Here is a 17235-nt window from a genome sequence, read left to right as displayed (position 1 = left end):
GTCTTTTTCAATACGACATTCAAAGGGTATTTTCAATGATGAATGATTCCAATCCAATACACTGTCATGTTCATTCAAAGGGTATTTTCAATTATAGATGAATGATTCCAATCCAGTACAGTCATATGCAAACTGGGCCTTTTGGAGTGAGCTATTTAATCACTGAAAATATTGTCTTTGTCTGTAGCTTTGCAGGATAAAAAATATTCATAGTTAGTTGCTCATTCAGTTTATTGTTAATCTATATAAAATGAGTCTTTGTAACTTGGACCTCTTCAAATTTTTCAAATATTCAAAATTGCATTCACAAGCAAATATGAAGCAAAGCTGATGAGGTTTATGGAGTTTCAGTCAATGAATGACATTATCTAATTTTTGTCAAGTGTGTTTCTTGTCCAACTACTGTGGTTACAACTAGCCTATACCAGATTAAAGACAAATGACTAAGCAGTTTTACTAAACCAATTTATTTCAATTCCATGACAATACCATCAAGCAACTAATCATCCAGTCTGTATAAATATAGATTTTTCTTTAATTTAGGGATGTTTCCAAATATGTATAGTATGCTATTCTTCTTTATTACAAGCACATTAGGAACTTCTGCCAAGCAGCTTCATATGAACCTTCTACATAGAAACAATGTTTTCTATTAATGCTTCATAATCAATGCCTTAAGAAAGTTAATTACAGAGGCATAATCTAGATTTAAGTTTTGAAAAATATCTTTTGAGGAAAAAGTAAAATCCTTGCTTTGAGCAAACACCACAATTGCTTTATATATATATACACACATACAAAAGTACATATAAACAAACAACAATCCCCATTTCAATGTAAATCCAATATTAGTGTTTATTTGAATTGGAGTTTGTTACTCAATTATATAAATGTATATATACATATACACTACATGTACAGTACTATATGTATGTGTGTATTGACATTTATATATACACTATATATATATGTGTATATATATATATATAGTTACCTTTTGTTTATAAAGTGCAGTATATCTTCTAGTAACTGCATATACAGCCTAACAGGTACAAGACCAATTCACAATCTAGAAATAACATACACATAACCATATATATATGTATATTGTATACATACACATGCATGTGTATATATATATATATGTAATACTATTATTCATCTACTTATTCATATCAAAGTAACAACAGGCAATTTGAAGCTGTATTGAACTAGAGGCAAGCATAGTACTGTATAATGTGTCATAATTGGGATTGTAATTTTAGATCATGTCCTACTTGTGAATGCAAAGACTATTATACCCTACAGCCTGTTACAAAATTTCACTCGAGGTTTAGGAGTGAATGCATTTGCATCATTACTAATACAATGTAAGCAGAACATATTCAAGTAAAATATTTTTAATGTATTTGTTAAGGCATAACTAGAATATTAGTGTACATATGTCTAAGTCAAAACCATCAATATATAGCATGCTATACAAACACCTCTTTAAAGTATTTTACAAACCAGACCACTTTAAAGACAACATATGCAACTGCATTCACCAAACTTCTTGGTTCCTCAAACAATATATATATATTCCTTACAAAAGATATACAGTTGTGACAACAATGACGTTCCAATGCACTGATGTTGACATGTGGCTCAATCTTGTGTAGAACATGTACAGTACATTAAAATCTACCAAATATGGAACACTCTGCCTTCATGCCTGATGTTTTCACCAGAATGATGGCATATAAAATAGGCTACATCATCTACAAGTGATAGGGTATATTTGCCCAACACGTAAAGAATACAAATTGTAAATGCATACAAGGTATGTTTAGTGAGGATATACACATACTGTCAAGCATCCAAACAAACTCTAGGTACAGTATTTGGGTTCTTAAAAATTCTAAAGTTCTTTCTTACACAAGTCATTGTAATCCTCAAGATTTCTTTTTTATTTCAAAGGCCATTGTTTTTTACACCAGAGTTCTACTGAAAGTAACAAAAGAGCAAGGGTATACTGCAAAATTAATTTTCCCAGTTTCACAAAATAATTAGAATGACATGCCCCAAGGGTCCACACAGCTCTTGTACCTTAATGCTACATTCAGGTACCTTACACTTAGCACAATTCAGCTTTTATACAGAAAGCACTGGAAGTCTGAAATGCAGTTCTTGGCATTTTATAACAAAAACGATTTTTGTAAATTACCTTACAAAATTACTTTTAAATAATTTTTCATACCCCAACTTACAGAATAAATGATAATTTGACTAAAAATTATCTTGAGGTCTTATTATTAATTCTAAGAGGTTAGTATTGTAATCCTATCAAGAAAACTAGGAATTCTTCAGTTAACAACCTTCTACGGGAACTTTCAAAACTATCACAGTTCATGCATGACCCATCTGTGTTTACATGAACAAAACAGAACACATACTACTAAGATAAATCTCTTGCTTCCAGACCCTTACATCCTCCTAGCTGCACTTCAAGAGATAAAAGTAAAACTGTGAAGAAAAATATCAATGAAATACAGCATACCAAATCCTGAATATGACTATACCAAGTGAAATTACCAAAACTTATTTTTGGTACCATCCTACCACATAAAAGAAGCTCAAGAGTACTGTTGTTGAACAGCATTACAACAAAAATAAGCTCATACCAAACACATGACAGCAATGTTTTCAAACCTTCTGGGGCTCATGCTTTGAAAGTAAAGCCTCAAGAAGTCGAAGCTTAGCCTTGGCATGCTTGTAATCTAGGTATGTTTGCTCCATGGGCCCTCTATCTTCTTTCTGTACTTTGCGGCCCAATTCTCGCTCAAAAGTTTCTTCGAATTCCCGAAGAGCCCGTCTTAATTTTTTCTTTTCTTCACGGGCTTCCTTCTTTCTTTCTCTGAGTTCACTTAGTGGAAGAGCATGAAGATCACCCAAAGCTCTACCAGTTTTGGGATCATCACTTGGAGTAGGTGTTGAACGAGGAGAGTCAAATACAGGTGACGTGTCAAATACAGGTGGAGTTGTAGGAGGAGAAGGTGGTAAGGATACAGGTTTTTCATTTTCATCTTGTAACGAACCACGATGTTGAGGAGAGGCTAAAGTAAAGTCCATGGCTTCATGTTCTAATATTGGGGCAAGTTCAACAAGGTTTTCTTTAGTTCTCTGAAAAAAGAAACAAAATTTAATTAACATTTTATGCCCAATATCTTATTTCTTGTAACATCTAGTATCTTGAATAAGTCCTAAAACAATTAAAGAATGTTAAGCCTCTGAACATCATCTAAGGTTTTAGGTACCACTAACTTCATCATGTACATAGAATTTTGGAAGTGTTACTGTAAAAATCAATCTGGTTTAGACCCTGAATATTTTGTAATGGAGACTGGTAAGAGGAACCCTGTGCCTCTTTACCCAAGTCTGATGGAAAAAGCTTGTGGCCAAACCACCATGAACCAAAAGAATCTATCTCTTCATGTGAGTTCTTACACTTCATGGACGGCTTAACATTTTCAATGTTTTTTTATAAATGCCAATGATTTTACTTTTACAAAAAAAATAGAGATTAAATACTTACAGAACCTGTTCTCATGACTATTCTCTTGACTTGCCGGTAGCGATCATACAAAGGTCTTGCCAAATCTCTGTCTTCTCTTGTGATTGGTCTTCCATGGACAGATTCATAGTAAAGAAGAGCTTTCTGTAGAGCAGTCTTTTCTTCTTGCATTTCAGCAGTATTCATATTTTTCAGGTCAGATGGTCGTCCTACTGCTGTTCTCTTCTCTCTTAGCCTGTCTTCAACTTGCCTAATAGTATCAGCAGTACATGATGTTGGGGCAGTAGTCCTTGCACTAGGATTGGTGGCTTCCTGGCATCGAAGTAACGAAAGTGGAAATACAGTTGGTACAGTCATGAGGCCAGCCACATCATCTTTCATTTCTGTAAAAAGATAAAACAGGGTTCAATTACAAAAAAAGGGATAACATAACTGGTTTTCAAATTCTTATACTGTAATTCCAAAGATTACACTGTAACGATTCTTATCTAGTACAACTTACGTTTCAGTTCTTTTCGGGCCTTGCTCAACTCGCTCATACTTTTCTTAATGTTCTTATCCTTCATCTTTTCACTATGAGATGGTCGGTATCCAAAAGCTGCCTCAAATTCTTCTTCATAACGCTTAATTTTCTTTTTGATAGAATTAATATTTTTCATAAGGATTTTCACAGCACTTTGTCCAGGGGGTGGGCTATGATCGCCAGGACCTGGAGGTGCTCCTGTAGTATCAATGAAAGCTTGTGATGAGCGTGGGGATAACATGACATCGTCATCGCTGCTACGATACCAGCTGCTCTGAATTGGGCTTTCATCATCAAAACGACTGAAAATGAATAAGTCAAGTTTAGCTCTAAAATGTTTATACCCTGTCAATCCTCTTCCAATATGATGTACTTTCATTTTACATGTAAGTAAGAGGTGATGTTGTTCCTAGATAATGTACTGCATGCCACTTATATAATAAAACTTGAAATGACTCATAAACAATATTTTACCTGTATCTAGGCGCAGTGCGGTGGAATGTGTCACAATGAGATTTATCACCACGTAATCCCCATGAGCCACGGTCACTCGTTACAGGTTCGTTAGCATCTAACAGCTCACTCAAGACTAAGGAGGGCTCCTGGAGTTGGAAAAGATTATAATTATATCTCATGAAACATGGAAAACTTATGAGGCTCATGAATGCACTATTATGATTCATATAAAACATGGAAAAAATCACGAAAATAATACCATTTCTGCAAATATCCATACCTGAGGAGTCTTAATGCTCATTGGTATTGGCTGGCAGGGTGTAACATCGGTTGGTACTGGATCATAACGTGTTGGTTCGTCATCCTCTGAGGTAAGAGAAGATAAGTAAGAAGGTGCTCTTTCTTCTTCTTCTGAAGACTGGCATCGCATTCCACCATCCTGCAAAGATTAATTAAACCCCATTAGAACAATCACATTTATGCAATGCAATTACATGTTCAATAGTCTTGTTATTCATGACTAACTGTGCTGTGCCAACGTAAAAAAAATGTAAGAGTACACAAACATTGTTTTGGAAAGTTAGCACAGAGCTGTCTAAAGTATGTAGAAAATTTAAGACATGCTCCCAGAAGCAGAAAAATGCGCAACTGGGAAAGTATGCCGGTTACATTTTGGTGTTAATAATGCAAGTTATTATTACCTACTTTCTTACGATCCTTAAAATAGACACCCATCAAAACTCAAAAATTTATCAGGAAGGCTACACTAATGAGAAGGCAATGAAGAGTAAAATCATTACAAGCGGCTCAAAAATTCGACACTAGTTCCCATAAGATGTCCAAAGTAGTTTCCTAATACAGTAGACTAGGTGGCTACTCTGATGACTGTGTAAATATGAAGTATGGATAATGTTGCCGAGAATAATGATGTCACAGCAACTCCTTGGGTAATGATGACACGTGTGTCATTAGAGTTCACTTCAAAGCTAAAATGGCGAAATACCATAAAGTACTATCATGTACAATCTTCAACAAACATTTGTGCTCTCCAATGACTTCAACAAAGGAGGTGTAGTTATTGTTTTATAACTTACATAATATATATTATATATATATATATATATATATATATATATATATATATATATATATATGTATGTATGAAAAACTGAATCTCGAAAGTTTGGAACGTGATAAATCCATAAATAAAGGTATAAGCCACGAAGGAAAAATAAACAACGGACGGAGTTTCTGCATTGTTTATTTTTCCTTCGTGGCTTATACTTTATATATATATATATATATATATATATATATATATATATATATATATATATATATGACTATATACCTGAAGAGAGAGACAGCAGTCTCTGAAATATAGTACTTTTCTCTCTACATTTTGGTGTTTTTATGGGCTCCTTTTATTAGATATATATATATACTATATATATATATATATATATATATATATATACATATATATATACATATATATACACTACATACATATATATATATATATATATATATACACATATATATACACCGTATATAACATATACCAGTACAAGTGTTTATGATACAAGTTCAGTATCCAGTAACGATGACCAATCTCTTGGGTAATTAATTATGCTACTAATAATTACCTAACTTCAAAAACTTCTATACGTGTAAATACTGCAATGTTAAACTGTATACTCAGCGATTGATAACAGAATTATTCAAGAGTAGAAAAAAAAATATATAAAACTAATTCTCAAAATGGCCGCGGGGGCACGCACTTTTAACTCAAGATTTCGTAAGACTTTTACTTTACGAGAAAACTAGACACCGTAGAACCAACATTCTATCATTTACAGACAGTCAACACGGCGCACACACTCCTAGAACTCCAGTGCATTGAAGACAGCGAGTCAAGATTTCCCTCATAATCATGATTTGCATTTTATGAGTTTAGCCTCAATGTTGCCAAATATTTCTATATAATATAAAGTTATCGACTCATCAATTTTAGGCCAAGGAAGATGATAACGTGTAAATACCTCTTGAAACACTTGCTCAACACTCTCGTTACTTAAAGTTCTTACTAGTATATTAAAAAGATTCCAACAGTTTGATAAGAAGCATGACCAAAGTCTGCCCACAAATAAATATATTATATATATATATATATATATATATATCTATATATATATATATATTATATATATATATATATATATATGTATATATAATGTAAAGTTTTGTGAACTCTTGAATGATTTGAACAAACTACACCTCCAAAAGCAGATCCGGGTTGGTTACCCAACCCGGTGAATCAGAGGAGACAACGCTGAGGTCATACAAATTCGGGAGGTCAGTATGAAAGATGCATTTTATCACTGCTTTCTTCAGTGTCAGTGTCTTTCGACAAGTTAACACCAACGTGACTAAGAATAAGTAGAGGAAATGGGTATGTTCCGAGTTAAGAAATCTGTCCCTGGACTCTCGGAAGAAAAGGACGCCATTCTAGGGACGGTATGTTACGCAAGTTCTCAACACATTACGAGGACCTACAGGCATACAACGGAAACTTTGGTTCCTACATTTTTCATTAAGAAAAAGGAGAGAAACCTGTCCTAAGAGAATATGATGCGATATTTTGCCAAATTTGTAAACGTCTACCACATACACATTACTCTTGCAGTTTATTTTAAAGTTTTATGGCAACCTAACGACTGACTTCATGCGCACTAAACTATAATAATGAAGTGAACATTTAAAATATCTGTCCCTTTAAATAATTTAGGCTTACTGAAAATAGATTTTTCAAAATATTCTTGTCAACAATATTTGGCACCATCTTTCATTTCGTAAAAACAAACGCAGCTTTTTCACCCAACTAAATTTTAGCGTTACATGGGGTACTGAAATCAGACCCATTTTAATAGAACCAGGTAACTGGAATAAGGTATGAATATGACAGGCACGAACTAAGCACAGAATCGGACTACACCCGACTGGACACTAATCTTGAATTCAACAAGTTGAAAACAGACGCCCACACTTCCACGGCACACAGTGTAAAGCTAACGGGAACATCAAATGAAAATAATGAATGAAAAGCGTTAAGCTCAATTCATTCCCACTACCGCGTTTCTTGATCATGGTGACATGTAATTCTGTATGCAGGCTTAATCGTAGTATTGTGCCCACGGTCGGGACTCAAAAAAATCTGATGTTGGGTAAAAATCGAGCGCAAGAGAAAAAGAGGGCGAAACCTACCTCCCACTGGCCGCAGGTGAGCCATACAGGTTCCACTTCCAGAAGCATCTTGATCTGAGTGTTGCCCGCTGATTGGGGCCCGTCGAATAACAAGGGAACACTTAAGAAGAATTAATCCTAAAGTATCAGGTATCCGTTAATTATTCCTAATATCACCGAAGATATCACAGGTCTGGGTTATCGAGACACCCGAACGTCAATCTCCTTCAGGTACTTGTCGCAATAAACCTATATAAAAAAAAGAACTCCCGTCGCTAGAGTTCAACTTCCATTCGCAAGCGTTGCTACAATAAACTAACAGTCACAATTGATGAGATCCACAAGTAGTTAGTCGAGCTCGGTGACGGACTTGCAAACGAGTAAGAAGCACGTGTATTGACAATGTTTTCTTGGAGAGCAGCACGCCAGCTTTTCTGGAGATTTAGAGCGGTAGCGACCAATCAACTTTCTGGCGTGCGCGAGACTGGTCCCCGTTCCGAAGTCCCGGACTCGCCGTAACTGTAGGCGATGATACGACTGCTGGGCCCCTTCCCCCCAACCCTCCAGGTAGTCTCCGAGACCGCATGTACACACGAACTTACTCATACCTACGTCATCGACAACACTACCCACATTCCAATAGCCACACTCGCCGCTGCCACAACAAAATAGACCTTTCGCTTATTTTTCACCAAAATCCAACTTCTATATATATTTACAATTGAAATTGGTGATGCCTTACCACCGTTGTATAACTGCTCTTACATCTCATTCACGCCATGTGCATCAGAAATCGTGTTCATAAAACAAGGAAAAATACATGATTGGCATCCTTAAAAAGGTACAAAAATTGGCAGCGTATCATGGTCGCCCTATCTCATTCACTGCCAACTTTGCTGCCGCTGCTGCTGCTGCTGCTGCCTCTCGGTCGCACCGCCAGTGACCAGACTCGGCAGAGCCCCTGCAGTGGCTTCTGTGACTCCCGAGACTTCAATGCTATTTATGGATCCATTCTTCAACTTTCGCCTCACCATCACTCATAAGATCCAAAAATCGGCATCGCTTTTAAAAACGTTACCGCGGTTTCACATTTCGCGTCCCTCTTAACGAACGATCATCAGTAACTACGGAATAACATCACGTTTGAAGACCCACTTGAGCAGAATCACTACTTTCACAACTGCAGTGGGAACCAATATATCGGAAGAAAAAGTTATTCCGTTTATATCACCGTACTGCTCACGAGGGTTTGGTACTGATAACTGACTTCTTTTATATTCACAAGTATAAAAAAAATATCACTCAATATATATTTGTATATATATAATACATATTTGTATATATATATATATATATATATATTATTATAATATATATATATATATATATATGTGTGTGTGTGTGTGTGTGTGTGTGTGTGTGTGTGTGTGTGTGTATGAATGTATGTGAACAAGCTTCCGTTGTGATAACTCCAACCTTATAACTACATTATTTTACAGCAAAAGGTTACTCGCATCATTAAATGCATACTTTTCACCATTGTGGCATCCAGATTAACCGGGCATGTTTTTAACACCCTACTAGCAAATACTGCAGCGACACAACATAGTAAATAAGTGAATTATTATTATTATTATTATTACTAAGAAGGCGTCTCATCTTCTTCACCTTACGTCCAGCAACCCAGAGCCCCGACGGGACATGACACGGCAGCGTCTTAGCACCCTGGTATGACCGTCGAGGCAAATCAGGATATTTGGCTGGCTACTCTTCCCCAAACAAAAGCGCAACACTTCGGAGTGAAAATAAACGCCGCATTGTACATCGCAGCTGCACGCGTACTGCACATGCTCCGATTCAACCCGTAGATGACTCTCCCTTGCCTACTGTACACAAACAAACCCTACATGCCAATACATGCCAGTCTATACAAGGCTACGGTGGCCGGATATCACGCGCTCTTGCAACTTTACTGGCACAGGAGCACCGGCTACTCTTTAAACTTTCCACTCGCTGAAATATAAACCTTTATCGGTTACAGGTAATTGTCTAGACTGCAGAACATAAGAGCAACAAGGTATTACTGATATACTACTGTATACATGCACACATACAATACACACACACACACACACACACACACATATATATATATATATATATATATATATATATATATATATATATATATTACTCTCATATAGTAAGATTATACTACTAAATAATTAAAAACACGTAAAACCAACCGAAACGTGGGTGAGAGTTCCCGTAGACTTTATCGGAGTTTTTCGATAACCAAAACTGCTTTTAAACTGATATGGAATAATGGAATGGAATATAAAATTTATACCAAAGGCCCAGCGCCGGGAACTGTGAGGTTATTCACAGCAGAACGGGAGACTGAATTGAACTGAATATAGAATTTGGGCCAAAAGCCAAGCACTGGGACATCTGAGGTCATTCAGCGCTGAAAAGGAAACTGTCAGGTAAAGGTTTGAAAGGTGTAACAGGATGAAACCTCGTAGTTGCACGATAAATCAATTATTAGGAGATGGTGTAAATTAGATGGAAGAAAGCGAATATGGACAGAAGTACAGTAAAAAAATGAAAGGTGATGCAGCTAAGGGCCGAAGGCACGCTGATCAGAACGGGAGACCGAGAGTACAAGGGCTTGAACGGACGTAGAGCAAAAGGAATGAAGAATCCCCGCAGGGAGGTAGTGCCGTCAGTGCACCTCATGCGGCGCACTGTAGGCATTACTTAAGGTTCTGTGCAGCGTGCCTTCGGCCCCTAGCTTCAACCCCTTTCGTTCCTTTCACTATGCCTCCTTTCATATTCTCTTGCTTCCATCTTACTGTCCACCCTCTCCTAACAATTGATTCATCGTACAACTGCGAGGTTTTCCTCCTGTTACACCTTTCAAACTTTTTACCGTCAATTTCCGTTTCAGCGCTGATTGTCCTTATAGGTCCCAGTATTTGGCCTTTGGACTATATTCTATATTCAATTCAATGTAAAAGGAAAGCAAGCGGTTGCAGCTAGGTGCCCAAAGGACGCTGCACAGAAATTTAAGTAGTGCCTACAGTGCACCGCGTGTGGAGCACGAACCCCCACGGGTAAACTGATAAGAAGCTAACGCGTGATATGCCACCCTTGAAAGTGTTCCACCTTACATCATTGCATCATTATACGTCACGAAACGATAAGAAAAAAAAAAAAAGTGAATAACGGTGCTGAAACATTTCGTTTTATTCTCTGTTAATTTTCTACTTTTATCTTCAACCAAAACAACACTGAGCTTCCTCCTTTGTCTCTCCTGGACAAGCAGTGAGGCGACAACTCCCGTCTAAGCGTCTTTAGATCAGTTTCAATAGAAGCGAAGTTACAGGACTTATCACAATAACAATTATTGTCATAAGAAAACATCGATATTCAAGAGGGACCAATCAGCTTTGGGAGACTCGCACTTGACGTCTAGTCGACTTACAAGACATATTTTTCTCAGCAGATTTCATTCTCTTTCAAATGTTTGCTAACACTATATCCGTCCTTACTGAGGAAGTTTGTGAGCAAAATCAGCCTACAGAAGGAATGGTCAAACTATATAATGGCCGTTCTAAATGAACTCGATAAGTGTAATTTAGGTTTTCTCAACCTGGGGTTTGCAAGAGAATTATCAATGATCATTTAGTTGTAAGGCGAAAATAAAACTGGCTAGGAGATCGCTGCATAATAATAACAACTTCAACCTATCACATCATTTTAATAGCCTGTATAACGAATCATTATTAACTTATAACAATTCTATGTTCATTATTGAATCAAGTTGAGTTTTAACTAACAGGAGGCCCCGTCGTCAATGAAAACGGATCTAAGGATATGTCTTAACAAGCGTATCCAACCTCTTGTTAACAGACGAAATTCATCTACCAGCTGAGGATGTCAGTCCAGTTATTTTGCTTCCCGTCAGCTGCACATTGAGTAGGAAGCCTTAGCGTCCCTGCAGGAGACTTTTCAAAGACTCCCCAAGAACAAGCAAAAGAGATATCTCCCCAAGAACAATAAAAAAGGATATCTCCCCAAGAACAATCAAAAGGGATATCTCCCCAAGAGCTGCGGCCAAAAGTCTTCACCTGTCGGATTAGAAACTTGGCTTCAGAGTCAAGAACTAATCAGGTCTCTTTTTAGGAAACCAATCCGGTAATTACAGGCCAGTCTTGTGGCCGCATTTTTCCACAATTACAGTAACCTTTGAAAAAGAAAGGGGACCCTTTTTCTGTACTGAGTGCCCTAGAGTCACAAGGGTCCATCCTCTTACCCCAGATACCCTTACTGCCTCTTTTCTAAATCTTAAACCCCTATAGATTCAGAAGGTTGGACCTTGTGACTCTAGGGCACTCAGTACAGAAAAAGGGCCCCTTTTCTTTTTCAAAGGTTACTGTATTGTGGTAAAATGCGGCCACAAGACTGGCCTGTGATTACCGGATTGGTTCAAAAAAAAAAAAAAAAAAAAAAAAAAAAAAAAAAAAAAAAAAAAAAAAAAAAAAAAAAAAAAAACAAAAAAAAAAACAAAAAAAAAAAAAAAAAAAAAAAAAAAAAAAAAAAAAAAAAAAAAAAAAAAACCTGCTTAGTTCTTGATTATTATATATACTTTACGAGTTTAAACAGAACTTTCACTGCCATGTTAAGATGTGTATTTTCAACCAGTATACTAGTACATCACGTCCACGTCCATGACATAACACAAAGAATCCCAGGCCGAGTGCCAAAGATGGACAACACATTATATTCAAACATTGGGGGAAGATTTAGTGCTGCACATGTTTTTACGTCTACGCAACTGACTCTCTAACCAGATACGGACAAGAACATCATCATGATCAAACAGACGATTCCTGCGTGATTTGCAATTCCCTGCCTTGCGACACAAGTGTAAGTTTAAGAAATAGAATTGCAAAACATTCATAACGGAGGGCTAAACTTCGCTTTAGCAACACCCCAAGCACAAAAGTCTAAGAAATGCAGTCATATAAAATATAAATAGATTTGTGTATTATTTTAATACAACAATAAGATTCATTATATAAATAAAACGGAGAAACGACCGCAGTGTCATTAACCAAATACAAATTCTCTCTTGTTTCCTTTCCTATTTTATTTTTGTTGCAAATTAAATCACAGAGGAAAATAATTACCTGAAGCTGGTGACCTCTGCAGAAACACAAATAACATTCTTCCGTGTCATTGGCGCCGACAAACTCGCATCCTACCGCGGATTACCAGCTTTCATCTCCAAAGACTCAAGTAACTATGCTCACAGTACAATGACATTAAAACAAGGTCAGTCTTCCGAGAAAATCTCTATCCTAGGCTGGCAAAGTGCTCTTATTTACGTTGCACCTCTGAACCACATGATTGGACTGCACTTCCTAGAGAATTTGTATTTTCTCTTTTCCTTTCTCTCTCTTGAGAAGAGAACTCTTGCATCACAGAAAACGGAAGCGTTGACCCCAAGTCTCTTTTTATAGAAGTACTGAACGTCTTGATTACAAAAGAGACACCGAAAAGTTAAAAAAAAAAAAATGTTAAACAACAGTAACGGTGAGAAAGAAAACTAACCCCTGAAAACAGCAGCATATAATCTCCATAAATAAAAACCGAGAAGAAGCTAGACTTTAAGGACAGGGGACAAACTATTTTCAGTTTACAGCGAACTGTGCAAAAGCAAACCGATAGGACATGAATGGGGCCTATCGACCTCTTATAACTAACTAACTAACTGGAAGCGAGCGGTCTTCCCAAAGTCGGCTGCACCTGCCTGTCCTCCCTCGGGAAGAATCTTGAATCGCACTTGGTTCGGTTGCTCTCTCTTAACTAATTCTTACTTCAGCCCTTAATCGATTTGTTGTGTCAACACCGGAGAGAATGGCAACTGAACTTTTTGAGAGAGATGAGAGAGGAGGAGAGAGAACACCGGAGAGAATGGCAACTGAACTTTTTGAAGGAGAGAGAGAGGAGAGAGAGAGAGAGAGAGAGAGAGAGAGAGAGAGAGAGAGGGCGGTTTAGCTCTACACTCACAAAGGTATGTTCATCGCTCCCAAATAAGAAAACCAAGGGCCCTGTGTACGGTGAAACTCCTGTGACCAACTTCAAATGGCAGCACCTGTACCATATTACCGGAATAAAAGTGAAATCAGCGTTTGATTATCATAAAAAAATTATCGACAGCATTGATGCTTAGAATTATTTTACAATATTATTTTAAATATTCGTAATATTGCTGTGGATACTCAATCCAGTAGGTTAAACGCCGAAATATTATTACATAAAACCCCTAAATTGATAATAGAATTCTACATCTTTCAAAACCAAAGCAATTTTGTCCATAACTCCTTTATTCCTTCCTCTGTGAAAATTCCCATAAAGGACAGAGATGTGCGAGGTGCTACAAAATTAAGACAAATACAAAACACCGGTGCACCCTGCTGGCCCCTACATGTACTAAGTGCCCTGGGTAGAATTGGTCATCCAACTTTCAAGGTCTCAAGAGCATTAGTGTGATTAAGGCGACTGACAGCAAACATCCTGGATTGGCTCACTTGAAGAAATAAAAAAAGGAAAAAAAAAGTACTAAAGTGGATTCACATCACACGTGCATCTGATGTCTAGAACCGTCCCTTACGACACTCCTGATTGCTGTTGATAAGCCAATCACAGGGCTGGAAACACTCTCTCTCTCGAGAGTTCACATAGGCAGGATGCATGTTCGACTTCTCTTGAGGGATACATCTTTCAAAAGTATCCCTCAGGAGAGGTGGAGCACACATCCTGCCTATGTGAACTCTCGAGAGAGACTGAGAGTTTCCAGCCCTGTGATTGGCTTATCAACAGCCAATCAGGAGCGTAGTAAGGGACTGGCCTAGACATCAGATGCACGGTTGATCTAATCTATCAAAACTTCTCGTATCCAAAGTGATAGCCTCAGCTTCCTGAAGACATCAGTGGCTCCACCTAAACGAGGACTGGAAATCCATGGAAACCACCGGTCTCCATGAAATTTGCCTGGGCGTGAGGGCCAAAGACTTTACTGTCAAGGCTGCTGAGGCAGAGTAGCAACTATTCGATCCTATTGAAGTTTCAACGTTGCATTCATATCATGGGCAGCTACTAAGCTCTATAAAGGCATTCACTCAATTTTATATATATATAGTGTATATATATATATATATATATATATATATATATATATATATATATATACAAATGTCCTGTAATATCCAATTCGCTCTACCTCGGAATTAATATATTTTCATATATGTTACCCGAAGGGAAATTTCTTTTTTAGCTCAGAATATTTTCGTCCGCTCGTGGGTTCGAACCAGCGCCCAGCGGACTGAGAAGAAATCAGTACTTCAGTGACGTTATCGACTCACCTGAAGTTCCTGAATTTCTCCTCTGTCCGCTGGGCGCTGGTTCTAAAACACGAGAGGACGAAATGTTAATTATTAACTAAACAAGGAAAAAGGAAATTCCCCTTTGGTTAACATATTTGAAAATATATTCCAAGGTAGAGCGAATTGGATATATTCATAGCTTAATGCATGTATATGAATCACGGTGTAACTAGAAAGCCCAGACGTCCCAGGTAGGAGATATGAAATGTGGTCGGGTGAGTCTTGCAACAGCACACCACGCAAACATTCACACAAACAATGAAAGAAAGCAATCCTCTAGCTCTACACCACAAGAAGACGAAAAGCCGAGTAGAACTTGCATGGGAAAAAACGGGTTTTCTCTATACTTGTACGTTTTCGTTAAACTAAAAAATAAGAGCGCATCACATATAAATGAGAGAGAGAGAGAGAGAGAGAGAGAGAGATTATATCCATCGGTATACTGATTTCCTTCGACCAAGGTCAGTAGATCAAGTCTAGTCCACCTACTATTTACCTTGGGTTTCTTTCAAAAACCACGTACATACATACATACATACACACACACACACACACACACACCCCAGCCCTGGCATTGGTTAATCTAAACAACCCATCGCCTAATGACCTTTACTCTGCCTTGCCCATATGCGAGGGCCCTACATACATGAAATTAGGTTACATCCCTCTTTTTTCTCTTTTCCCCTTCTTTTTTCAGCCCCCCAGCTCACTTATGCCCAGCTGCAAAAACAAACAAGGTCCATCAGTGAACATGCTCAGATGACCTCGTTGACGTTCACGAAGGAAGGACGCTGCTAAAATATCCCGTTGCTGCCACCCACCCACCTTACCCTTCAGAATTTTGGGAATGAATGAAGGCTCAGAAACAAACTTGAATACAATAAAAAGTACGGTTACAATGTATCAGAAGCAACAATAACAATATTAATAATGGTAGAGGATGAGATTGCATCTAGAAATACTGAAGGTTAAAAAGCACGCTTGAATCCAAAAATTATTCTAAAAAATTACATTTACCTTTTTATATCAACGACGACTCTGGAAACTATATAAAATTGTTTAATTTTTACTGTTATCATTATAAATGTGGACTATTTCATTAACCGGACTCGGCACTTGACCATAACCCAGGTACGCAACAATGGCGGGGTATTCTATTACGAGAGCACAGGGCACAAAAACTGACACTACCTTGAAATCAAGAATGAAAACAGTCCTTGGCTGTCTCTACTGTCTTTCTTAGATAATGTCTTAGTTGCTACTGTCAATGGCTTGACACTGTCATTCTTGACATCTTTTGAATCAGGCTTTGCTATGTCAAACGATTCTCCTTAACCAAGAGTTGCTGTGTTAGAAGGCTTCTAAAATAAGGTATTATCAGGTTCAAATGTTCTAAGTAAGGCACTAAAAGTCAGATGTTTTTAAACTAGGTGTTACAATGTCAAAAGATTCGTCTGAAACTGTTATAAAATCCTAAGTGTCTTTTACTTTTACTACTTTAGGTCTTTCGATTCTAGCAGCAGTTTAATTTAAAGCTGAATGAAAGGTTTCAGTAGAATCAAGTATTTCTTGACGCATCAGAGATGATACACAGACCTATTGGCAGATGAATTTCGAACCTAAACAGGAAGACATAAAACTTGACACAATTGTGGTAAAATGATTCAAATGAAAGCAATAAACGTCATGCTTCTATCAAAACATCATAATTATTAACGCACGCTTAGCAGAAAATACCTCCTAATATAATTGCGGAAAAAAATAACATTCAAGGTAGAATTACAAAATTTTCAAATGCACTCCTCAGAATGTGCGTTATCCAAGGTATTTAACTGAGAAATCAATGACTATATATGCAGGGGAAGGCAGGTTTCAAGAAGGATCAAGCGAGAGTAGTTGCATCATATACTGTTTTGGAAGTGACATGTCTTGTTTTAGAAGAGACATGTTCGCAAAGCACGAGATACAGAGTAGAAGACAGATCCTTAACGGAGGGAAAACAT

General features: G+C 37.3%; 1 protein-coding gene across 1 annotated transcript in view; it reads right to left on the bottom strand.

Annotated features, from left to right (window-relative positions):
• Positions 1 to 213: 213 nt before the first annotated feature.
• The window catches only part of LOC135205552 (uncharacterized), a 385131-nt gene continuing 368109 nt past the window's right edge, over positions 214 to 17235 (bottom strand). Inside the window, 5 exon segments of the mRNA XM_064236313.1 lie at positions 214 to 3162; positions 3575 to 3936; positions 4056 to 4378; positions 4551 to 4678; positions 4813 to 4971. Of these exon segments, the coding sequence (XP_064092383.1) occupies positions 2686 to 3162; positions 3575 to 3936; positions 4056 to 4378; positions 4551 to 4678; positions 4813 to 4971 (1449 nt within the window). The 3' untranslated portion in view covers positions 214 to 2685.

This window comes from Macrobrachium nipponense, chromosome 24, assembly GCF_015104395.2.
Source record: "Macrobrachium nipponense isolate FS-2020 chromosome 24, ASM1510439v2, whole genome shotgun sequence".
Lineage (NCBI taxonomy): Eukaryota > Metazoa > Arthropoda > Malacostraca > Decapoda > Palaemonidae > Macrobrachium > Macrobrachium nipponense.
The sequence above is the reverse complement of the archived record's forward strand: the minus strand, read 5'-3'. Positions and strand labels throughout refer to the sequence as shown.